The 26377-nt window shown below is 47.2% G+C and overlaps 1 protein-coding gene across 1 annotated transcript in view; it reads right to left on the bottom strand.

Annotated features, from left to right (window-relative positions):
- vav2 (vav 2 guanine nucleotide exchange factor) overlaps positions 1–26377 on the bottom strand; it is a 158258-nt gene that overhangs the window by 69239 nt on the left and 62642 nt on the right. The window contains exon 3 of the mRNA XM_060841679.1: positions 2936–2994. Within this exon, the coding sequence (XP_060697662.1) occupies positions 2936–2994 (59 nt within the window). The remainder of the gene's footprint in view (positions 1–2935; positions 2995–26377) is intronic.

Here is a 26377-nt window from a genome sequence, read left to right as displayed (position 1 = left end):
GCACTCCCTCAGCACTGACCCTCCGACAGTGCGGCACTCCCTCAGCACTGACCCTGTGACAGTGCAGCACTCCCTCAGCACTGACCCTGTGGCAGTGCCCACTCCCTCAGCACTGACCCTCCGACAGTGCCCACTCCCTCAGCACTGACCCTGTGACAGTGCGATACTCCCTCAGCACTGACTCTGCGACAGTGCCCACTCCCTCAGCACTGACCCTGTGACAGTGCGGTACTCCCTCAGCACTGACCCTGTGGCAGTGCCCACTCCCTCAGCACTGACCCTCCGACAGTGCCCACTCCCTCAGCACTGACCCTGTGACAGTGCGGCACTCCCTCAGCACTGACTCTGCGACAGTGCTCACTCCCTCAGCACTGACCCTGTGACAGTGCGGTACTCCCTCAGCACTGACCCTGTGGCAGTGCCCACTCCCTCAGCACTGACCCTTCGACAGTGCCCACTCCCTCAGCACTGACCCTGTGACAGTGCCCACTCCCTCAGCACTGACCCTCCGACAGTGCGGCACTCCCTCAGCACTGACCCTGTGACAGTGCAGCACTCCCTCAGCACTGACCCTGTGGCAGTGCCCACTCCCTCAGCACTGACCCTGTGACAGTGCCCACTCCCTCAGCACTGACCCTCCGACAGTGCAGTACTCCCTCAGCACTGACCCTGTGACAGTGCCCACTCCCTCAGCACTGACCCAGTGACAGTGCGGCACTCCCTCAGCACTGACCCTGCGACAGTGCCCACTCCCTCAGCACTGACCCTCTGACAGTGCCCACTCCCTCAGCACTGACCCTGCGACAATGCCCACTCCCTCAGCACTGACCCTGTGACAGTGCGGCACTCCGTCAGCACTGACCCTCCGACAGTGCAGCACTCCCTCAGCACTGACCCTGTGACAGTGCAGCACTCCCTCAGCACTGACCCTGCGACAATCTAAGTCCCGTACAGCACTTTGTTGCTCTAACTGAGGTGTGATTTCCCTCCATCTTACTCGCTGGTAACAATGGAACAGTATTGCCAGATTCTACAACACAGTGTGTCCTAAACAATGTAAAGTTCTGCAAAACCTGTCCCTTTTTTCCTATCTTAGAGAATATGACAGCTGAAAGACTAATTTTGAATTGAGAGTATGGTCATGTTATCAGCAAGTTCACTCAATGGAACAGACTCACACTGATTGTAACAGTAATGCCCAGGGTGAAGGTCTACTCCTGTTGCTAGGAACAAAGTGCTGGACTGCTGAGGGACCGATCCCCCTCAGCGCTAGGCCGGGGGACCGATCCCCCTCAATGCCTTAACATACAGCAAGGGACAGCATGGTGACTCAGGTGGCTAGCATTGCTGCCTCACAGCACCAGGGACCTGGGTTCCCCTCCCGCCTCAGGCGACTGTGCAAACTCCACACAGACATTCTCCCCGTGTCTGCGTGGGTTTCCTCCGGGTGCTCCAGTTTCCTCCCACAGTCCAAAGATGTGCAGATTAGGTGAATTGGCCATGCTAAATTGCCCACAGTGTTAGGTGCATTAGTCGGAGTGAACTGGTTCTGGGTGGGTTGCTTTTCGGAGGGTCAGTGTGGACTTGTTGGGCCGAAGAGCCTGTTTCCACATTGTAGGGAATCTAATCTAATCTAAATGTTTTGATCAAACTGTCATTCTGCAATCTTTCCATTTTCTGTTCTCAAACAAAGGATAACTAAATCAGAAGAATCCAGCATGCCTTTGTTAAAGATGTGTCTTTGTGACTAATCAAGTAGAATATTTTGACAAAGTCAATAACAAGTGGGTGTCTTTAACTGTTGTCTGTTTGGATTTCCAGAAGATATTGGGTACAGTTTTACACGAGGAGTGACTTTGGTAAATGTGAGAAAGCAAAGAGTTGGAAGGGTGGGGCATCAAGGAGTAACCAGAGATAGAGACTGGGGGAGTTGGGAATGTTTGCTGATTATACAATGTGATTACACATGTCCCTCTAGATTTGAATTGTGCAGCAAATCTATCAATGACTCCGATGAAGGAATAAATACTCCTATACCCAGCCTTGCTGATAAAACCAGGGAGTAAGGTATCTAACAGTACTTGCAGTCCCACACACTCAGACCTGTTATGTTGCTGCATCAGTGGGGGTAGAGCGATATACATCGTCTGCATCTCTCACTGCAGTGATTGGAATGAGGGCCAGGTGGGTTACATCGAGTGTAAGATCCTTGACTTGTTAACCCAACCCAATCAGGGAGCCCTGGCTGACAGAGGTAAACATAGATTCAGAAGGTCTCCTCACTCTATGGACTGGCTCTGAGCTGGCTGGTCAGAGGCCATTGGTAAAAGTGAGGACTGCAGATGCTGGAGATCAGAGTCGAGAGTGTGGTGCTGGAAAAGCACAGCAGGTCAGGCAGCATCCAAGCAGCAGGAGAGTCAATATTTCAGGCCGGAGCCCATCATCAGGTCAGATAGTGCATACATATAAATAAAGGTCATGATTTGGAGATGCCAGTGTTGGACTGGGGTGGACAAAGTTAAAAATCACACAACACCAGGTTATAGTCCAACAGGTTTAATTGGAAGTACTAGCTTTCGGAGCAACGCTCCTTCATTCATGTCACAGACAGGAGCGTCACTCCGAAGGAGCTCCCTCGACAATCACCTAATGAAGGAGCGTCGCTCCGAAAACTAGTGTGCTTCCAATTAAACCTGTTGGACTATAACCTGGTGTTGTGCGATTTTTAACTATAAATACAGGGTTTCTCTGTGGAGTGATTTCACTCACATTATCAGAATAATCACCTCACTCACACTGGCACAGGCAGTGTAGGCAAACCTCCTGGAGGCTGATATTTACAACTGTTATTGACTGAAAACACAGTAAGCAGAAATAGTGCTTTAAATATTCAGATAGCTCATGCAAAGGGAATGGAATGCATTGCCGTGGTTACCTGATGCCTTTGCCCTGGACAGCAGGATGATGGGAGATTCTGGAGATAGCGGAGATTACCTACAGAGAGAAACCAGAGGGGTTAAAGTGAGAGTCACATTATAGAACCCTCAGAATCCTCTCTAACAGCTGAATGTGTCGGGGAGTGGGAGAGTGTCTCCAATCTCAGCCAGACCCCTGATCCCTTTTCACATCCAGACCAGATTCCCCTTTGACTGAGGGATGGGGGTCCCACCCACAGCCCAACACCATCCTGGTCATAACCTGTCAGCCTCATGCGAACTGGGTATAATAAACAAAGATGTCATTTGAGGAGAACGTGTATGTGGGGAGCTGGAATCACCTCAAGCAGCTGCTCAACTGTGAGACTCTGGGCTCTCCTGTCTGTCATTCCCTCTCTACAGTTTCCTGTGTTCACCGTCCCTCTGTCCCTCTACAGCCGAACCCTATTATCCTAACCTTAACCCTGACCCTGACCCTATCACCCTGACCTTAACCCTGACCCTATCACCCTGACATTAACCCTCTCTTTCTCCCCTATGTTTTCCCCCGAACCCTATCTTCCTGATTAAGCCCCAGGGATAATGCCTGTCTGCTTTTTGAATGATCTCCCACTTTGTCAGGGGGCTGGGATGAAGTGCACACTGCTTTGTAATTCTTACAAATAACAACACATAACACTGCACATAACAACATGCTGCATTCTTATAGCGTCAGTAACATCTACCTTCCCAGGAAGGTTTGAAATATTGTTTTGCATAAGGACACCAAAAGAGATACTTGGAACAGGAGACAAAAAGGTTGCTGAGAGGTAGGTTTGCAGGAGCCATATTTTATTAAAATGCAGAAAGACTACAAAACATTGCAATAAACATCCTTAATTTGGGACAGCTGTATGTAAATTGCAAAAAATCTAGCATTCAAATTCAGTGGGTAATAAGGAAGACAAATAGAATACTGCCCTTTATTTCAAAGAGAATGGAATATAAAAATAGGGAATTCCTGTGAAAACTATAAAAAGCATTAGTCAGGCAACAGCTAGGGGCTGTCGGGAAAAGGTGTGATGAGCTGATCGCAGGTTTGGAGGGACAGTGTTATGAGGAAAGGTGCAGTTTATGGGGTTGTCCTCAGTGTTTAATAGAATCGGAGGCGACCTGATTGAAACATATAAAGATTCTTTCGGAGTTTGACAGTGTACATGTTGAAGGAGTCTCAGACCACAGGACAGAATCTCTCGAGTAAGTAGTTGATCATTTAAAACAGATGAGGAGGAATTTCTTCTCTCAGAGAGTAGTGACTCTGTCTAGCACCACAGTGGACTGTGAACGCTGTGTTACCAAGGTTCAGCTAGATAGATCTTCAATCAGTAAAGGAAGCAAGGATTATGGGGATATTGCAGGGAAATAACCACATTGAGGAACTCTAACTCGAAGGTGCTGCTGGGCAGAATGGACAGCGTCTCACTCCCTCTCCAGGTCTAAATAATGAAGGCCAGATAATTTCAACAAGATGCTGTGAAGATAGAGATACTGGTTGGCAGGTGAGGGGAAGCTCAGAGATATAAGGACAAACAGAGTCACATTACTCAGAATCACCACAGAAAGAGACAGCTGGACAGAAATCACAAGAACAGTTGCAGATTTTGACTCTGCTGTGAATGGTCAGCAAAGAACAGCCAATATCAGACAGTAAAATGGAGAGAGTACAGGCAAAGAGATTAGTCAGGGAGAGATTATAATGTTTGGGCATCTGTTAGAGAGAGGGGAATGGAGAAAGGAAATACTGGGAGGGGAGTGACAGAGATAGAACAGAAAGGAGGAAGACAGGGCAGAATAGTTGGCCGCACGGTGGTACAGTGGTTAGCACTGCTGCCTCACAGCGCCTGAGACCCGGGTTCAATTCCCGACTCAGGCGACTGTCTGTGTGGAGTTTGCACGTTCTCCCCGTGTCTGCGTGGGTTTCCTCCGGGTGCTCCGGTTTCCTCCCACAATCCAAAGATGTGCGGGTCAGGTGAGTTGGCCATGCTAAATTGCCGTAGTGTTAGGTAAGGGGTAAATGTAGGGGTATGGGTGGGTTGCGCTTCGGCGGGCCGGTGTGGACTTGTTGGGCCGAAGGGCCTGTTTCCACACTGTAAGTAATCTAATCTAATCTAATAAGAACCTGGGCGAGTTGGGTGAGAATTGGAAGAGGAGTATGAGGACGACAGAAGGAGGGCAATAACCAGCAGTGGGATAAACGGGAGAATGGAGGAGAGGCAGAGAGCGAGAGCGAGAGAGACAATGGAGGAAATGTGGGAGACTGACACGGGGCAAATGCTGGACAATGATATTCACCAGGTTTCCTGGTGTGGTGCTAGTGTGGGGGGGTGGGGATGAGGGTGGGGTGGGTGAGAGGGGAGTTGGGGGGGAGGGGGGTGGGTGAGAGAGGTGCTGAATGGGATGCTGCTGGAGAATGGTGAGTTGGGGGGAGGGGGAGCGGTGGGCACAGCGTGAAGGGGCAGGGAGTGGGAGTGAAGATATCCAGTTAAGATAAAACTGGCAGTTTCTGAGAGATGGAAAATTGCCCCGATTAGATTACTTGCAGTGTAGAAACAGGCCCTTTGGCCCATAAGTCCACACTGACCCTCCGAACAGCAACCTACCCAGACCCATTCCCCTACATTTACCCCTTCACCTGACACTACAGGCAACTGTGGGCTGCTGGTAACGGAGAGCCCAATTATTGCCCCATTTCACGCCCAAAAACACCAACCCTGGCATTCACACATCATGTGCCCCGGAACACAACTCAGACATTTCATGGAGTGTCAGTAAAAAGGTGAAGCTGCGATTGGCAGGATCAGAGTGCAGTGCCGTCAGGACTCAGCCAGCAGCAACTGGGACAGAGTAACAGTGTAATCTGGAAGGCAGTGTCTGGACTCAGGATTAAACTGAATTAGCAGCTGACAAAAGGATTATTACTCCACTGTCTGGCTGCAACAGTTGAAATAATCACCTTGCGGAGCAGCCCGATCTCCCCACTCCTCTCCTCACGTGAATGAGACTGAGAAAAGGTTACACTGGCTTCTCCTGTTTGAATTCCGGCCACTGTCTCCTCAACGTAGGGACCAGTGAGACAACAGTCTTCATTCCATTTCAGTGACAGTCAGAAAGCTGTGCCACACACTCAATCATACTCATCAGTTTGGGTTCCACCACAGTTAATTGGATCCAGACCACATCACAGTTTTGGTCCTGACAGACAACAGCATCAAATCCCACAGCAGAGACACCCGTGACTGTAATTCACAAAGACTGGCATCAAGGAATCCAGGCAAAACTGCAATCCTGTGAATGGTGTAGCTTCAGTGGATCAAGTCATACACTCATTCGAGGTCAGTCACCTCAGCTCCAGGACATTGCTGCAGGAGTTTCTCAGGGTAGTGTCCTCGGCCCAACCATCTTTAGCTACTTCACCAATGACCTTTCCTCCATCATGAGGTTGGAAGTGCGGATATTTGCTGATAACTGCTGAATATTCAATACCAGCAGTAATTTCTAAGATACTGAAGACATCCATGTTCAGACTTGGATGCCACCATCCCCCCCCACCCCCCAACTCCCCCTCCCTCCCACCCCCAAACCCACAATCAATGGGGAATCTGGTCTGGCTGCCATAACACATCAGGACCATCTCAAACCAGAGTCTGACCATCATCGCTTTTCAGTGTTACTACCACTGAATCTCTCACTATCAACATCTGGAGATTACCATTGTCCAAAAACTGAGCTGGATTTATCCCATAAACACAGTGGTAACAAGATCAGGTCAGAGGTTAGGAATACCGCAGGGAATCACTCATCTTCTGACTCCCCAAGTCTTGTCCATCACCTACCAGGCACAATCAGGTGCATGATGCAAGACACCATCACCACAAAGCAGCCACTCCCTCCAATAAAGATACTCACTCGCAGCAGTGTGTACTATCAACAAGATGCACGACAGGAATTCATCACAGATCCTTAGGCAGCACCTTCCAAACCCACAGTCCCTTCCATCAACAGATACAGAGGAATACCATCCCCTGCAAGTTCCCCTCCAAGCCACTCGCCATCTAGACCTGGAAATATATCTCCATTCCTTCACAGTCACTGAGTCACGATCCTGGAATTCCGTCCCTGATGGCATAGTGGGTGAACACACAACTCAAAGAATGCAGATCAGGCACTAGAAATTCATGGTTCAGATTACACTTCACAATCCCGAGAGTACAGACTGATACGCACAGGGTCAGTGCTGAGGGAGTGGGCAGTGTCACAGGGTCAGTGCTGAGAGGGCACCGCACTGTCACATGGTCAGTGCTGAGAGAGCACCGCACTGTCACATGGTCAGTGCTGAGGGAGTGCCGCACTGTTGGAGGGTCAGTGTTGAGGGAGGGCCGCACTGTCGGAGGGTCAGTGCTGAGGGAGTGCCACACTGTGACAGGGTCGGTGCTGAGGGAGTGGGTGCTGTCAGAGGGTCAGCGTTGAGGGAGTAGGTGCTGTCGTAGGGTCAGTGCTGAGGGAGTGCTGCACTGTCAGAGGGTCAGTGCTGAGAGAGCGCCGCACTGTCGGAGGGTCAGTGCTGAGGGAGTGCCGCACTGTCAGAGGGTCAGTGCTGAGGGAGTGCCGCACTGTCAGAGGGTCAGCGCTGAGGGAGTGGGCGCTGTCGGAGGGTCAGCTCTGAGGGAGTAGGCGCTGTCGTAGGGTCAGCGCTGAGGGAGTGGGCGCTGTCGGACGGTCAGCGCTGAGGGAGTGGGCGCTGTCGGAGGGTCAGCGCTGAGGGAGTGAGTGCTGTCGGAGGGTCAGCTCTGAGGGAGTAGGCGCTGTTGTAGGGTCAGCGCTGAGGGAGTGGGCACTGTCGGAGGGTCAGCGCTGAGGGAGTGGGCACTGTCGGAGGGTCAGTGCTAAGGGAGTGGGCGCTGTCGGAGGGTCAGTGCTGAGGGAGTGCCGCACTGTTGTAGTTGTCATCCTTCCAATGATGCTGTGTCTGCTCTCTACTGTGAGGTATAAGAACCTAATTGAGACTGAACTCCGAGCTTGGGGATGTTTTCTCCCTGGTGTCCTATTGTGATAATTATCTCATTTTAAATTTTTGGACCTGGTGTCACTGGCTGGGCCCAGCCTTTTATTGCCTGCCTCTCGTTGTTTGAGAAGGTGGAAGAGAGCTGTTTTCTTGAATCGCTGCAGTCTACCAGCTGTGGGTTGACCCACAATGCCCTTGGGAAGGAATTCCAGGATTTTGTCCCAGTGACACTAAAGAGACAGCAATTTCAAAGTCAGGCTGGTGAGTGGCTTGGAGGGGAACTTGCAGGGGGTGGTGTTCCCCTGTATCTGCTGCCCCTTGTCCTTCCAGATGGAAGTGTCCATGGGTTTGGAAAGTGCTGTGTGAGGATCTGTGGTGAATTTCTGCAGTGTGTCCTGTTGGTAGCACACACCGCTGTGAGTGAGCGTCAGTGGCAGAGGGAGTGGATGTTTGTGGATGTGGTGCCAATCAAGTGGGGGCTGCTTTGTCCTGGATGGTGTCAGGCTTCTTGAGTGTTGTTAGAGCTGCACCCACCCAGGCAAGTGGGGAGTATTCCGTCACACTCCTGACCTGTGCCTTGGAGATAGTGGGCAGTGTTTGGGGAGTCAGCAGCTGAGTTACTCACTGCAGTATCCCTAGCCCCTGACCTGCTCTTGTAGCCGCTGTGTTTATGTGATGAGTCCAGTGGAGTTTCAGGACATTGACAGTGGGGAATTCAGTGATGGCAACACGACTGAATGTCAAGGATGGTGGTAAGATTGCGTCTTATTGGTGATGACCATAACCTGGGCATGTGCAGGGCACGGAGGTTAGTTGTCAGGTCAAACCTGGACATTGTCCAAATGCAACAAGATCTGGACACAGACTGCTTCAGGATCTGAGTCATTGTGCAGTTATCAGTGAACATCTCCACTTCTAACCTTATGATGGTGGGTAAGTCATTGATGAAGCGGCTGAAGATGGATGGGCCAAGGACACTACCCTGAGGAACTCCCACAGAAATGTCCTGGCGCTGAGATGACTGACCTCCACTAACCACAACATCTTGGTATCTGCTGGGTATGACCAACCACCAGAGAGTTTGCCTCAGCTTCCCACTGACTCCAGTTTTCCTGGGGCTCCTTGATGCTATTCTCAGTCAAATACAGCCTTGATGTCAAGGGCTGTCCCTTTCCCTTCCCTTCTGGAATTCAGCTCTTTTGTCCCTGTTTGACCCAAGGCTGGAATGAGGTCAGGAGCTGAGTGGCCCTGGGGGAATCCAAACTGGGTGTGACTGGGCAGATGGTGCTTGATCGCACCGTCTACCATGTTAGTGATGATGGAGCAGTAACTGGCTGCATTGCATTTGTCTTGCTTTTTCTGGAGAGGACATACCTGGATAATTCCCCACATTGTCAGGGAGATGCCAGGTTCATAGCAATGAAGGAGGTGACCACCTTATTATCACCAAGCATGTCTCAGGAGCCTTCCCACCCCCTCTACTTCTCTTCTCAAGTCTCCCGTCAGTTGGTCATGAAGTCAAATGCTCACATTACAGAAGAGGCATTACTGTAGAAAAGACCCAACAGTTTCTCTGTACACGGAGATCTGTATTTATACAGAATGAGGCAATTCCTGCACAACGGCAAAAATACTCAATAGCAGTAAAACTGCTACAGAGGGATAGCGGCTAATAAACTAAATCCCACCGCGAAAACTGCAACTGCATAACCCCCCCAATACCTCACACCCCCCACCACATCCCTTTGCGTGACTGATGAGCCTGATTGTGAAGTCACAACAACACCACATCGGGCACGTGTTTTCAGAGGCTGGAGTCGGTCCGCGGCCTTTCGCTCGTTGGCGATCCTTTCTCTGGTTCATTTCCCATATTCCTCTGGGAGCCTGGTATTCTGAAAGTACTGCATCTGTATTTGTCCTTATACATAAAATACATCGCCAGTGAGGGTCAGTGTGTGTTTGGGAGCCGTATCCCAGTGAGAGTCAGTGTGTGTGGGAGCTGTACCCCAGTGAGAGTCAGTGTATGTGGGAGCTGTACCCCAGTGAGAGTCAGTGTGTGTGGGAGCTGTACCCCAGTGAGAGTCAGTGTGTGTGGGAGCTGTATCCCAGTGAGGGTCAGTGTGTGTGGGACTGTACCCCAGTGAGAGTCAGTGTGTGTGGGAGCTGTACCCCAGTGAGAGTCAGTGTGTGTGGGAGCTGTACCCCAGTGAGGGTCCGTGTGTGTGGGACTGTACTCCAGTGAGAGTCAGTGTGCCCTATCAGCATTCCTGTCTCAGTCAGGTGCAAATCCCATGGCAGGAACCAATCATGCAGCTCTGGCCTGTCATTCCAAGTGGGATGCTGTACAGTTGAATATGCAGCCTTTCAAATCAGATGTTAAACCCAAACCTCAGTTACCAGCATGGATTGTTCTCTCTGTCAAACTGCGAATGTTGAAACATAAAGCATCAACACAGAGCCTGGTTCTCGTGCTGTTGTTTGTGGAGTGTTGCTGTGTGCACACTGGCACCACCCCCCACCTTTTCCTCCGCTACATCGATGACTGTATCGGCGCTGCCTCGTGCTCCCACGAGGAGGTTGAACAGTTCATCAACTTTACTAACACCTTCCATCCCGACCTGAAATTCACCTGGACTGTCTCAGACTCCTCCCTCCCCTTCCTAGACCTTTCCATTTCTATCTCGGGCGACCGACTCAACACAGACATCTATTATAAACCGACTGACTCCCACAGCTACCTGGACTACACCTCCTCCCACCCTGCCCCCTGTAAAAACGCCATCCCATATTCCCAATTCCTTCGTCTCCGCCGCATCTGCTCCCAGGAGGACCAATTCCAACACCGCACAACCCAGATGGCCTCCTTCTTCAAGGACCGCAGATTCCCCCCAGACGTGATCGACGATGCCCTCCACCGCATCTCCTCCACTTCCCGCTCCTCCGCCCTTGAGCCCCGCTCCTCCAACCGCCACCAAGACAGAACCCCACTGGTTCTCACCTACCACCCCACCAACCTGCGCATACAACGTATTATCCGCCGCCATTTCCGCCACCTCCAAACGGACCCCACCACCAAGGATATATTTCCCTCCCCTCCCCTATCAGCGTTCCGCAAGGACCACTCCCTTCGTGACTCCCTTGTCAGATCCACACCCCCCACCAACCCAACCTCCACCCCCGGCACCTTCCCCTGCAACCGCAGGAAATGTAAAACTTGCGCCCACACCTCCACACTCACTTCCCTCCAAGGCCCCAAGGGATCCTTCCATATCCGCCACAAGTTCACCTGTACCTCCACACACATCATCTATTGCATCCGCTGCACCCGATGTGGCCTCCTCTATATTGGTGAGACAGGCCGCTTACTTGCGGAACGCTTCAGAGAACACCTCTGGGCCGCCCGAACCAACCAACCCAATCACCCCGTGGCTCAACACTTTAACTCCCCCTCCCACTCCACCGAGGACATGCAGGTCCTTGGACTCCTCCACCGGCAGAACACAACCACACGACGGCTGGAGGAGGAGCGCCTCATCTTCCGCCTGGGAACCCTCCAATCACAAGGTATGAATTCAGATTTCTCCAGCTTCCTCATTTCCCCTCCCCCCACCTTGTCTCAGTCGGTTCCCTCAACTCAGCACCGCCCTCCTAACCTGCAATCCTCTTCCTGACCTCTCCGCCCCCACCCCACTCCGGCCTATCACCCTCACCTTGACCTCCTTCCACCTATCCCACCTCCATCGCCCCTCCCCCTAGTCCCTCCTCCCTACCTTTTATCTTAGCCGGCTTGGCTCTCTCTCTCTTATTCCTGATGAAGGGCTTATGCTCGAAACGTCGAATTCTCTATTCCTGAGATGCTGCCTAACCTGCTGTGCTTTGACCAGCAACACATTTGCAGCTGCATTGTTCTCTACATTACAACTGTCAGCTCAAAGTATTTCATGATTTATAAAACACACAGACACAGCTGGTGACTAAAGCACATTATAAATCAAACTCTATATGTTCAAAAGTTCTTGGGAGTGTGTGTATCGTTATCTGGGCTGGTGTATACAGCAATGCCCTCAATGCTGTGTATGTGGAGACAAAGGCAGGCCACACCAGGTGTGGGAGTTTGACCTCAAGTCCTCAGAGTCTCACCCAAGGACCTGGATTCCCCAAACCGTGACAATATGACGATGCCAACATTCCACCCCCCGCCCCCCCCCCCCCCCCCCCCCCCCCCGAACCCGGGTTTGTCAGAACGTGATCAGTGCACATCAGAATCAGTACAGCAACTCATTATCAGAAGAGATGCATAAGCAGCTGGTAGCTGATGTATCCTAAAGATAAATCACTGGATCAGCACTTCCTACAATTCGGGAAAGAGAATTTTATTTTTCTCTTTCAGATTATTGAGCTCTGCTCCCTGGAGGTGGTCAGTGTAACGGTGTATTCATGGGTGGCAGACACACCGACTCTCGCTGGGCCATTGTTCCCACTCTGTGGCCCCAACAGCACTCCCCTTTCCTGGACATATTGTGTGTCCCCCCTGCTCCTCTCCGGCACTCCCCTCCCCAGCAGCCCCCACTCCCTCGCTGAAGGAACAGCTTTTGTTGTTACAGCTGGAAGCTCTCAGTTTCACATGGTGGAGGAAGAATTAATCTTTTTTTGGCAAAGCAAAGATCCTTTTGGGAGGAATCTCTGCCTCTTTGTAACTGAGTCTCGGGCATCTAGAACATTCTAAACAGCAGAAGGGAGAGTAGGAGAAGGGGAGAGATAGTGGGAGGAGGGAGGAGGGGAAAGTAGGGGAGAGAGAGCGAGCGAGCGAGAAAGGAGAGAGAGAGAGAGAGAAAGGAGAGAGAGAGGGAAGGAGAGGGGGAAGGGGTGGGGGGAGAGAGGGGGAAGGGGTGGGGGGAGAGGAAAGGGGTGGGGAGAGGGGGAAGGGGGAAGAGAGAGGGGAAGGGGGAAGAGAGAGGGGACAGGGGAAAGAGAGAGGGGACAGGGGAAAGAGAGAGGGGAGAGAGTATTTACCCCAATTATTCACCCAATCACAAATGGCTGGAGATAGAGGTGCACAAAACAGAATATGGGTACATTGTTTGGATATGATTTGGAGGAGACGGTGTTGGACTGGGGTGTACAAAGTTAAATATCACACAATACCAGGTTCCAGTCCAACAGGTTTAATTGGAAGCTCTCGCGTTCGGAGCGAAAGCGACGTTCCTTCATCAGGTGACAATCAGGCTCCGAAAGCTAGAGCTTCCAATTAAACCTGTTGGACTGGAACCTGGTATTGTGTGATATTTAACTTTGTTTGGATAGACCTTGTTCTCTTTATGACAGTTAGCATACTCACACTAGAGAGGGAGGAGGAAACATCCAACACCTCAAACTAACCTCCAACTGCTCCAACTTCTCACAGTAAAGCTCTCTCACTTCACCTTGATCATAATCAACCTCCTGCTCACTAACATTGCCCCCTCCTGATCAACAGTGGCACTACAAGATCCAACATGTGGCTAGTCACACACTCACTCAGCAAACAGCCAGCCCCTGGATAGGTAACAGCCAATAGGACATGCTGCCATTAGGTTCAGGCCTGAGCAGACTCCCTGTAAACCCTGGCACAAAATTTGTGAAGAGGCTGCGCTCAGCACCCACCCTTCCCCCCCTCCCCCAGTGGAAAGCAAAGGGCACATGGTTACCAGTAACTCAGGCTGCTCCAGAACCTAACACCATTCCCTGCATCAAACACTCACTGAGTTCATTCACACTCATCAAAGGTGACAGTCACATCCTCTGAACTTTTACACCAGGGCTTCCGCATGCTTTTTGTTTTACTAATATCAATAATTAATCCTCACAAATCCATATTAATGCTGCATCAATGGCTCCTGGGGCAAGAATGCCATCTATGGGAGGATACTTTCATTGGCCTGAAATACTACATATTTATGACTGAATATTAATCATCTCATTTTAAAATTCCATTTAACTCTTGCAGAACTGAAGACTTCTCTTTGTATCAGTAACGCCATCAGATCAAGGATCAGAATTCGACCGTTTGACCCGTCGAGTCTCACCCACCATTCAATCATGGCTGATTAGTGTCTCAATCCCGGACTCATAGCTTCACCCCATAATCCTTGCTCTCCTTACACTGGAGGGAGGGAGGAGCAAACAGCCAAACTCACCCCAACTTCTGACAGCAAACCTCTCTCACTTCACCTTGATCATAATCAACCTCCCTCTCAATAACATTGCCCCCTCCTCATATGGGGACAGCATTTAGGGCCCATGGTATCAGAGGCAAGGTGCTAGCATGGATAGAAGCTTGGCTGGCCGGCAGAAAGCAGAGAGTAGGGGTCCTTCTCAGGATGGCAGCCGGTGACCAATGGTGTTCCACAAGGCTCCGTTTTGGGCCCACACCTTTTCATTTTGTACGTTTATGATTTAGATGAAGGAACTGAGGGCACTCTGGCTAACTTTACAGATGATACAAAGACAGGGTAGATGGACAGGGAGGCTGAGGGAGGATTTGGACAGGTTTGGAGAGTGGGCAAAGAAGTGGCAGATGGAGTACAATGTGGTAACGTGTCAGGTCATGCACTTTGACAGGAAGAATCGGGGCATCGACTATTTTCTAAATGGGAAGAAAATTAATAAGTCTGAAAGTGCAAAGGGACTTGGGAGTTATAGTCCAGGTTCCTCTTAAATTCGCAGATTGAGTTGGTAGTTAGGAAGGCAAATACAATACTGTCATTCATCCTGAGAGGACTAGAATATAAAAGCAGGGATGTAATTCTGAGGCTTTATAAAGCTCTGTTCAGAGACATTTAGAGTTTTGTGAGCAAGTTTGGGTCCCATACCTCAGGAAAGATGTACTGGCCCTGAATCAGATCCAGAGGAGATTCATGTGAATGATCCCAGGAATGAAAGGTTTAACCGATAAGGAATGTTTGAGGACTCAGGGCCTAGATTGGATGGGATTTACAAGGATGGGGGGAAATCTGATTGAAGCTTTCAGAATCTAAATGGCCTGTACAGAGTGGACATTGGGAAGATGTTTCCATTGACAGGAGAGACAAGAACCTGAGGACACAGCCTTCGAGTAAAGGGAAGATTGCTTAGAACAGAGATAAGGAGAAACTTCTTCAGCCAGAGAGTGGAGAATCTGTGGAATTCATTACAGCACAGAAACAGATCCTTCAGTCCAATGTGTCCACACCAACACCACAATCTGGCCTAACCCTCTTTGCCAACATTTGACCCACATCCCTCCAAAGCTTTCCAATTCATGAAGCCAGCCTAGTGCTTTTTACATTTTGTAATTGTACTCACCTCCATCACTCCCTCTGGTTTATACACACACATGCTCCACCCTCTGTGTGAAAAAGTTACCTATCAGGGTGTGGGAAAAGACCTACCACCCTGCTACCCATAATAGGCCCACACAGAACATAGGAAACCTAACTTGACCAAACTATACCAAAAACACCCAGAATGCCTCAGCAGTGACCAAACAGGCTGACAAGCAAAACCAGACAGCACTTGCAGACAAGGGAATACACTTCCCAAAAACACACTAACAATACCCGGTCAACGCAGCTGTCCCAAAGCCTGAGGGCTGTCTCATAACATAGCAATACCAAAGCCACACAAAGAACAGGTCAGATGGAGAGGCACCACCAGGGACATCGCTCCCAGGACAGGACAATGGACTCTACTGTTTCAAAAGAGACATTCTCACCTACCTGCAAAGAGAACTGGAATCCCCTGACCCATTGACACTGTCAGGATGTCGCATTGTATCAAGAACCAGGGCATTCATCCAATAACTGTTTTTCAATTGTCATTATTGTAACTGGATTACTCCATTTCCAAATACATTGTACCTTTCCCCATTTGAATTAATCTTATTGCACACGATTTCTATAAAACCTGGCTTCGTCCTCAGCTTGAGGAAGAGAATTCTTGATCTACCTGCACAGATGGTCAGTTCTGGGTCAACCTCGTCAATTTCTCTTCCAACCATTTCACTTGTAATAAACAGCTTGTCAATTTCACCCGATCTGCACTTGTGTTGGAGAAATTAACCCAATAAAGCAAAGACCACACAAGGCCTTTTTAAATCTATCATTTCTCACCTTAAACTTATGCCCTCTAGTTCTGGACGCCCCCACCCTGGGGAAAAGACTTTAGCTTTCACCCTATCCATGTCCCTCACAATTTTCTAAAGCTTGATAAGCTCACCCCTCAGCCTCTGACGCTCCAGGGGAAAAAAGCCCCAGCCTGTTCAACCTCTCCCTAAAGCTCAAACCTTGCACTCCGACCAACACTCTCGTACACTTGAGGGGGTCCAGACATCCTTCTGTTATAAAAGCTGACCAGAACGGTCAGCAGTATTCCAGATGTGGTCTAACCAATGTCCTGTACAACTGCATCATAACATCCCAACTCACATACTCAATGCTGAGCGATGAAGGAAAGTATGTCAAACACCTTCTTCACTATCCTATCTACCTGTGACTCCACTTTCAAGGAGCTATGAACCTGCACTCCAAGGTCTCTTTGTTCAGCAACACTATCTAGGACCTTACCTTTCAGTGTATAAGTCCTGCCCTGATTTGCTTTTCCAAACACCTCACATTTATCTAAATTAAACTCCATAAGCCACTCCTCGGCCCATTGGCCCATCTGATCATGGTACTATTGTACTCGGAGGTAACCTTCTTTGCTGACAATTACACCACTACAATATCTGTAAACTTACTAACCATACCTCCTAAACCCACATCCAAACCACTTATATTGACGATAAACAGTGGACACAGCCCAGATCCTTGTGGGACGCTGGTCACAGGAATCCAGTCCAAAAATCAACCCTCTACCACCAACATCTGTCTCCCATCTTCAAGCCAATTTTGGATCCAATTGGCTAACTCCCCCAGATCCCATGTGATCTAACCTTAATCAGTCAACCATGAGGAATCTTGTTGAATGTTTGACTGAAGTCCATACGACAAAGTTGATCACTCTGCCTTCATCAATGTCTTTGTCACCTCTTCAAATAACCCAATCAAGTTTGTGCTTCAGATATCTGAAGCCTGTGTAGAAAATAACACATCCCTGTATTTTACTAACTAATGTATATAAACTCTGATTTTCCACATTCTATTCTATCTTCGCCATTTCTTTGCCTAGTGTCCTAGTCCTTCTGTAGCCTCCCCACATCCTTAACGCTACCTATCCCTCCATCCACTCGTGTCAGCTGCAAATTTAGCAACAGTGCCCTCAGTTCACAGAACATAAAACATTACAGCGTAGTATAGGCCCGTAGGCCCTCAATGTTGTGCTGACCTATTAAATTAATCTGATGCCCTCCTAACCTACGCCATTCCATTATTATTCATATGCATGTTCAAGGCCCTTAATGTCAGAGAGTTTACTACTGTTGCAGGCAGGCTGTTCCACGCCCCTAAGTAAAGAAACTACCCCAATATCTGTCTTAAATCTATCACCCTTCAATTTAAAGCTATGTCCTCTCATGTTAGTCTTTACTATCAGAGGAAAAAGGCTCTCACAGTCCACCCCATCTAACCCTCTGATTATCTTAAATGTCTCAATTAAGTCACTCTCAACCCTCTTCTCTCCAATGAAAGCAGCCTCAGTTCCGTCAGCCTTTCCTCACAAGGCCTTCCCTCCATACCAAGCATGATCCTCGTAAATCTCCTCTGAACCCTTTCAAAAGCTTCCATGTCCTTCCTATAATGCGGTGACCAGAACTGTACACAATGCTCCAGGTGCGGACGTACCAGTGCCTTGTACAGCTGAAGCATGACCTTGTGGCTCTGAAACACAATCCCCTACCAATAAACGCTAGCACACCATGTAGCCTCTGAACAACCCTATCAGCCTGGGTGGCAATTTTCAGGGATTTATGCACCAGGACACTGATCTCTCTTTTCATCTACACTGCCAAGAATTTTACCATGAGCATTCCTGTTACTTCTTCTGAAGTGAACTACCTCACACTTTTTCACATTAAACTCCATTTGCCACTTCTCAGCCCAGCTCTGCAGCTTATCTATGTCCCTCTGAAACCCACAACATCCTTCGACACTATCCCCAGCACCACCGACCTTAGTGTCATCTGTAAATCTACTAATCCCTCCTTCTACGCCCTCATCCAGGTCATTTACTAAAATGACAAGTAGCTGTGGCCCCAAAACAGATCCTTGCGGTATCCCACTAGTAACTGAACTCCAGGATGAACATTTTTCATCAATTACCACCCTGTCTTCTTTCAGCTCGCCAATTCCTGATCTAAACCACTAACTCACCCCCAATCCCATCCTCCGTATTTTCTGCAATCGCCTACTGTGGGGGAACCTTATCAAACCCCTTACTGAGACCCACATACACCACATCAACCACTTTACCCTCATCCACCTGTTTGATCACCAACTCAAAGAACTCACTAAGGTTTGTGAGGCATGACCTACCCCTCACAAAACCGGGTTGACTATCCCTAATCAAATTGTTCCTTACTAAATGATTATAAATCCTTTCATAATCCTATCCAACACTTTACCCATAACAAAGTAAGGCTCACCGGTCTATAATTACCAGTGTTGACACAACACTGTAGACATTGTTTTTTGTTCAATGCTGCTGTTGAAAGGTCAGTCTTCTGACCTGGGGATTCTGCATATTTGACCAGTGAAAATTAGGAAATGGTTTACTTTGACTCAACTACTGATGTGAACATATTGTGACCCATTACAAATTGTGTTCTGTCTTTTAAATCAAACTACAATATCTCTATTTTTAGTTTTTGTTAACTGAAATATTAACTTGTCAGATATGGACTGGTAACCTCTCATTTTAATAAATATTTGACATTCCAGTGCTTAAGTAGTGTTGCAGAATTAACTACGGATTCACTCATCAGAAAAAGTGCACATCAGCCATTAGATAGAAGTCACTATTTGAAATTGCTCACAGTAATGGATACTCTGTACAATAACATCTGAAAAAAAAATCATGTTACATTAAATGGTATATTGGAGCATTGATGTTTAAACTGAACTTCATTCTGTTTAAATTCTCATCGCTCAACAATTTGATGAATTTTGCTCAACAGACTGTGAAGGTTACAGTTACATTTGCAGAATTTTATCTAATAAAGGTGATGATGTGCGTTATGGTGGTGAAGGATGCTCGTCACGCATAGTCTAGTCAAATGGTTTAAAACATTGACTGTCTGAATCCATTTCCAAAATGTTCCCAGGAAGGATCACCAAATCCAAAACATTAACTCTGCTTTCTCTCCACAGATACTGACAGACCTGCTAAGTTTTTCTAGTAATTTCTGTTTTTGTTGCTGAAGTTATCAATTTCAACACTGAAACACCTTGACACTAAATAAGAAAATGCTCCTGGAGTTTGTGTTGTGTTTTGTTGGAACTTTGCAGCCCAGGATGGAAATGTTAGCACCAGCCCCTGTGCGATGCTGACTTTGGAATGGAGGGGAAGATGTGTTTGGTGTTGGTACCCTGTTGGAGATGGTGGAAATGGCAGAGGATGTGATTTGAATGCTATGACTCATGACTAAAAAGTGGGGACAAGGGGAAATCTAACATTCTGGGAGGAAGGAGAGAGAAGGGGATGGAAAATTGTAGAAGATGGCTCAGACATGGCTGAAGACCCTGTCAATCACAATGAGGACAGAAATCCTCAGCTGAGAGAAAAGGGACCACTCCCTCCATAACATCTCAGTCCACTTCACCATAATCAATTGTTGGCAAAACCCATCGGGTTCATTCAAGTCCTTGAGTGAAGGTAATGTATGACTTTACCTGGTTTGGTCCACGTGACTCCAGACACACAGCAACGCAGCTGACTCCTTTCTTGGCTCTGGGTAATAAATGCCAGCCTACGCAGTGACACACACATCCTGAGTGCATTTTTAGTATAAAAGTTTCGAACTGCAGGTGGCAACTTTCTGGAAACATACAAGATCTGGAGGGTCTTGTCAGGGTCAATGTGGGGAGGGTGAATCCTCGTGTGGAAGAATTCGGAATGGGGAGGGGGGGGGTGGGGAGTCATTGCTTCAAAACCATGGGCTGCCCACTTAAAATAAAAAGAAGTTTTTTTATTCACTCAGGAGGTTTGAGTGTCTTTGGAACTCACCTCCTCAAAAAAGGTGGTGGGAGCAGAGGCCTTGAATATTTTTAAACAGAGGTAGGAAACCTTTCAACAGAATCCGTCAGAGATGGGGAGGTACGTGGATGGGAGATTTCAATCTGACAAGCTGGATGGCCTCCTGCTGCTCCTGATCGTTCCACTTGTATTAAAAAGAAATGGAGGCAAATAACAGACACACTAACAGACAGAAACACACACATACACACACACAGACACAGACACAGACACAGACACACAATACCCCTGCCTGGGCAGTGTGATTCTTATGTTTAAGACAGCAAATAGATAAAGTCAATTGAATTACAGCCCAGTTGACTTTGCATCACTGCAAAAGGAAAATAAAGGAATCTTCACTCAAATGCCTGCTGGGAACACCAGGAGAAATTGGAAAATAATAAACATCCATTAACATGAAGCTCAGAGGAGAGGTTACGCTGGAGGGATCTGAATTCTATGAAGATGACAACGGATACAGCAAGGGTCACGCAGAAATGATCATTTAGATTTCTGAAAAGTAGTTGATAAAAGTCCCACTCAACAAGCACATGACCAAGGTCAGAACCTGCAGAGACAGGGGACCAGTAGCAGAATAGATAAAAAGCTGGCTGGAAATCACAACACAGAAGTGTGGTCAGAAGATTAAAGAGGTCACATACTTAGTGGAAAATAAGTGTGAAAGTGCGGCAAAGGAGCCAGGGGATTTGGTTTGGGGGTGGCGGAGGGGGGTGATCAGATATAGAAAAACATCAAGATAGCAACACAGATTTAAAGATGTTAACTCACTTCCCTAAGTCAACGTAACTTTTCTTTTAAGAAAGGATATGATCAGTCAAAATAAATGTCTGGCTTTCAGGCAGTAATCCTGATAAAACTGACAAAAAAAAGGGGTCATGGGGGAAAAAAAATCCAAAAGACATCAAAATCTACACAGAAAGGATTTACAAATATATAAGGAGAAAAAGGGCAGTTAGGAGCAATGTGGGTGCCTTCAAACGGAGTTCTTTATTTTGTTCACAACGACATTAGGGTCAGTGTTTGAAATGAAGGAAAGGGTCAGATTGCTTAACGTTCCAGGGAAATGAATATAGAATCAGGGACAGGGATTCGCCAACACTAAACTTAACAACAGTGAGCAACACAATAGTGGTATAAAAGATTGATTGATTGATTGTTGTCACATGTACTGAGATATAGTAAAAAGCATTGCGACACAGGCAGGGTGCTTCAGGGTCACTGAGCAGAGTGCAGTAACACAGCCACAGGAAAGGTGCAGGGAGAGACAGATCAGAATTAACATTTCAGGGGCCCATTCAAAAGTCTGATCTTAGTGTGGAAGATCAAGTTTTTCTTGAATATGTTTGTATGTATATTTAAATTTATATTTCTTCTGCCCAACAGAAAAGGGTGAAGAGCATACAACTTGGGTGGGAGGATTCTTTGACGATGTTGGTTGCATTCCCAGGGCAGTGGGATGTTTTGATGGAGTCCGTGGATGGGAGGCTGGTTTGTGGGATGGATTGGGCTGTGTTTATGACTTTCTGCAGTTTCTTGCAGTCTTGGGAAGAGCATACCTCATTATGATGCACCCAGATAAGATGCTGTCTATGGGGCATCTAAAATTCTTGGTAAACGTCTTTGTGGACATGACAAATTTCATCATAAGGTCATCACTCCTCGGAACAGGACACTCTCTATCATCGCCACCTCAGCACCCTTGGTGCAGCCAGGGGCACGCCCTCAACTCCACTTCTTTACATCAATGACTAGCTCCCTCATCTTGCTAATGTTGATGGAGAAACTAACTGCTTAATGGCATGATGTAAAAGCAACAATTTCTTTCCTGTATTCTATCATTGTCTAACATCCATTCCACAATGACAGTACTGTCAGCAAACTTGCAAATGGAGTTTTTGAACAAATTGGCCACTCAGTTGAGTGTGTCTTAGGAATATAGTAGAGGGCTGAGTCCACAGCATTGCGGGGCACCGGTGTTGAGGATTATGGTGAAGGTGATGTCACCTATTCTTACGAATTCCGATCTATGGGTCACATGGTCGAGGATCCAGCTGCAGAAGGGGAAGCCAAGACCTAGGTCTTGGAGATTAGAGATGAGTTTGTTTAGAATTCTCATGTTGAAGTCAAAGTTGTAGTCAATACCCAGATGTTGCAGGGATGAGGGTAAGCCAGGGAGGAGACATCTGCTGTGAACCTGTTGTGCTGGCAGGCAAACTGCAAAGTATCAAGGCAATTTGGTTGGAGCTGATTTAAGCTTTGACCAACCTCTCAAAGAGCTTCCTAATGATGGAGGTCAGAGCCACTGGCCATTGTCATTCAGGCACCAGGACGATGGTGGTCTTCTTGAAGCAGGTGGGGACTTCAGGTCTTTCAAAGGAGAGGTTAAAGATGTCTGTGTGCGCAGACCAACTGACGGGAGTATTCACTCTGAATACACAGCCAGGGGGCTCCATCCAGGCCAATCACTTTCCTTGGGTTCACTCTCAAGGCGGCCAATCAAACAACTGTAGCATGATCACGGGTGCAGATGCATCGAGACTGTTGGGATAGATGACATCGTTTCACTGAACTCCTATTCAACACAAGCGCAGAATTCATTGAATTCACTAGGTAGGGATGTACTGTTGCCTGCGATTCGGTTTGACTTTGCATCATAACCCATTCTGTAAGCCTTGCCACAAATGACGAATGTCCGTGCAGTTAGTCTGGGTCTCGAGCTTCGTTTGGTATTGTTGCTTGGTGTTTCCGATAGCCTTACGAAGGTCGTACCTGGATTTTCTGTATAGGCCTGACTTGTAGGAATTGGATGGCCCGGTGAGTGACAGAACACTGGGATCCATAAGTGGGTGAGAATATTTTAAATTCCTGAGCTGCAATCCCCAAATTTCTCTTGATTCCGGAACCATTCCTTTGGTTTGGAAAAAGGCATATGCCACTATATTTATTAATAACTTAGACTTTGTGGTGGAAAATCAACAATCCAACTTTCAATAGCATGAAAATAAGTGTAGCTAAAGTCTAGGAATCGAGAATGGGTAAGTGCATGATGGGTAAGTGAAATGGGCAAAATTGTGGCAAATGAATTGCAATACAGGCAAATGTGGCATCATCCAATTTGTGCCGAATAATGACCAAACTGGGGAATTCCTACACAGTGCAAAAGTTCTAAATAATGAAACTTCAATGAGACTTCAGTGTCTCCAGGGTTATACATCATGCCAATGTCAGAAACAGCTGCAGAAATTCACCAGAAAAGCAAATGGGAATGTCAGCCTCTGCATCTGGAACCTGAATGGGTGGAAGCCATACTTCATTGATGCGCAGACCTGGAAGGAATCTTCCTGTTCCCTATGTTCTTCTGTTTCCAGCTAACCTTTCACATAGTGGGGACAAGTGATACATACCCATGTTCTCATACTGAGAGGGAGGTAACACCCCCTCCCCCACCCACCCCCCAAAGTTCACTCACATTGGACACAGGTGAATGACCCAATGACCCATCATCCATCATCCATTAACAGTCACAATCAACCTCATCCCAACAGCAAGAGTACAAGACAACGGGAGAGCGAACGAGCGCGGGGAGGGATGTGGTGAATTTGAAATTTTCAGAAGGCTTTTGATAAAGTCTCACAAAGGAGACGAGTAAACAAATGAAAGTGCACAGCACTGGGAGTAATACGCTGGAATAGACTGAGGACTGGTTAACAGACAGGAGCGAATGGAGGAGAATAGGTCATTGTCACGTTGGCAGGCTGCGACCATTGGGGTATCACAAAGGTCAGTGTGGGGACCCACTTTTAATAATCTGCACCAATAGAACACAGGAACAGGAGTAGGTCATTCAGCCCTTCTAGCTGGTCTATCATTCAATAGGATCATGGCAGATGTGATTAAACTCCATCTTTCTGCTTAGGGACTTTATCCCTCCATACTCCTACTTCATATAAATTTGTCCATCTCAGATTTAAATTTAACAATTGACATAGCATCAATCACCATTTGAGGAAAGCCATTCTAACCCTGCACTACTGTGTGTGTAGCAGGCCTTCTAACATGTTTACAAAATGGCCCTACTCCATCGACTATGCCCTCGGTTCTGGAAATTTAAACCATTGGAAATAGATTTTCTTTATCGACTCTGTCTTTTCCTGTTAAATCCTGAAGACCACAATTAGATTGACACCTTACATAATATTTAAACTCTCCAGAACAAAGGGCTGATTTGTCCATTCCCTCCTCATAATTTAAACCTGAAGTCCAGGGACCATCCTTGTAAACCTGCATTGAACTCCTTCCAGGGTCAAAACATCTTCCCTGCTAAGATTGTGTGTGACTGCAGCATGGTTCTGTATCCCTGTATTCCAGCCCTTTATTTATGAAGGCCAGCATTGCATTGGCCACCTTTGGCTGTTTTTTACACCCGTTTGTGGCATTTGAAAGAGCTCAGCATCTGCTTGTTTGACATCCACCTGCATTGTTATGAAGGTGTGCATATACCTTTAAGAGAGTTAAAAGCCGTAGAACTACCGGACCTAGCACCAAGTGTACTCAGAAATGGTAACAATGTAACCCTGGGTCAAATCACTCGATTAGTTCATTGCTTGGAGACAAAAACAAATTCGAATTTGGCCAGTTTAAATTATACCCAAAACATAAACTCCAATCCAGTTTGAATTGAGTATATTGACATCTTAAAAGCCAGTGACACAATCCAATGTTCTGGAGTATAAGACCAGGGAAAATTGAACAGTTGAGAGGAGATCTGTCACATCCTAGCAAGTACCAGACAGGTTGAAAAAATCTCTCTTAAAACTCCCTTTTTGATCAGTAACCTGTGATGCACAAATTCCTAACTAGGAGAAAAGAAGACACAGGAAGATCCAAATACAAGAACTTACAGCTACCTGGTTTTGAGATAAATATTGTTTAGTAAATTTTAATTGGGAGTTTTATTGGACGAATATTGTAGCTAAAATATAGATTAAAGAAAGAAAGTGTAAATAGGCGTTAGTTAATTATTCTGTTATACTTTAACAAATAAAGTTGTTAATTTTTATTTCAAATAGTTTTTGGCCACTCGATTTTTTTTTACTGATTACTGCATGGGATAAATCTGTTCTGTGTTGCTGGTTTTAAATTGAGGAGGAGGGTTTACCCCATGTTGTAACATTATTTACCTTTGAGCCTTATATTAAAAAAAATTCCGACTGATCCTGCTGCAATCCAAAATGGATAATCTCATGCTTGCTAATATTGAAATCCATCTGCCATAGCTTTGCCCATCCATCTAATCCATCAATATCCTGTAGTAATTTAATACTGCCCCATCCACACTCTCTGCAGTGCTATCCCATCCACACTACCTCATCCACACCACCCCCTCTAGTGATTTCAAGCTGGGGAACAAAAGTAACATTTCCACGTTTGTGGATGAGATGAAACCGTGTGGGCACGTGCGGGAATGAGTGTGAAGAGGAAGGTGCAAAGGGGCTTTGGGTTGGCTGAGTGGGGAGCATGGCACATGGAATGGAATGTAAGTGTAAGGCTCTTCACTCTGCTAGGAGGTACAAAGCTGCAGGGCATTTCTTGAATGATGACAGATTGGACATTGCTGATCGTTAAAAGGACCAAGACCAAATTGTTCTCAACTCAGTGGAAATGTGCACATCAGTGTAACAAGTAACTCATAACAGTAATGGCAGGTCAGCTTTTACTGCTAGAGGATGAGAGTTCAGGGTCTGCTTCATCAACAACCTTTCCTCCATCTTTAGATCAGAAGTGAGAATGTTGACTAATGATTGAAGAATGTTCAGCATCATCCTTGAATACTGAAGCAGTCCATGTTCAAATGCAGTTAGATCTGGACAATATCCACAATTGGGCTGATAACAAGATAACACAAATGCCAGACAATGACCATCATCAGTAAAAAGATAATCTAATCATTGCCCCTTGACATTCAATGGCTTTACCATCACTGAATGTTCTCCTATCAACATGGTGGGGGTTAGGTAGTGGTTAGCTTTTACCAGAAATGAAACTAGCCTCACCCTATAAAACAGTGGCTGTAAGAGGAGGTCAGAGGCTGGCAATACTCCAGCAAGGAACTCCCCTCCTGACTCCCCAGATCCTGTCCACCATCTACAAGACACAACTCGGGAGTGTGACGGAATACCCCCCACTTGCCTAG

The sequence above is a fragment of the Hemiscyllium ocellatum genome, chromosome 21 (assembly GCF_020745735.1).
Source record: "Hemiscyllium ocellatum isolate sHemOce1 chromosome 21, sHemOce1.pat.X.cur, whole genome shotgun sequence".
NCBI lineage: Eukaryota > Metazoa > Chordata > Chondrichthyes > Orectolobiformes > Hemiscylliidae > Hemiscyllium > Hemiscyllium ocellatum.
This window is presented reverse-complemented; position numbering and strand designations above follow the sequence as displayed.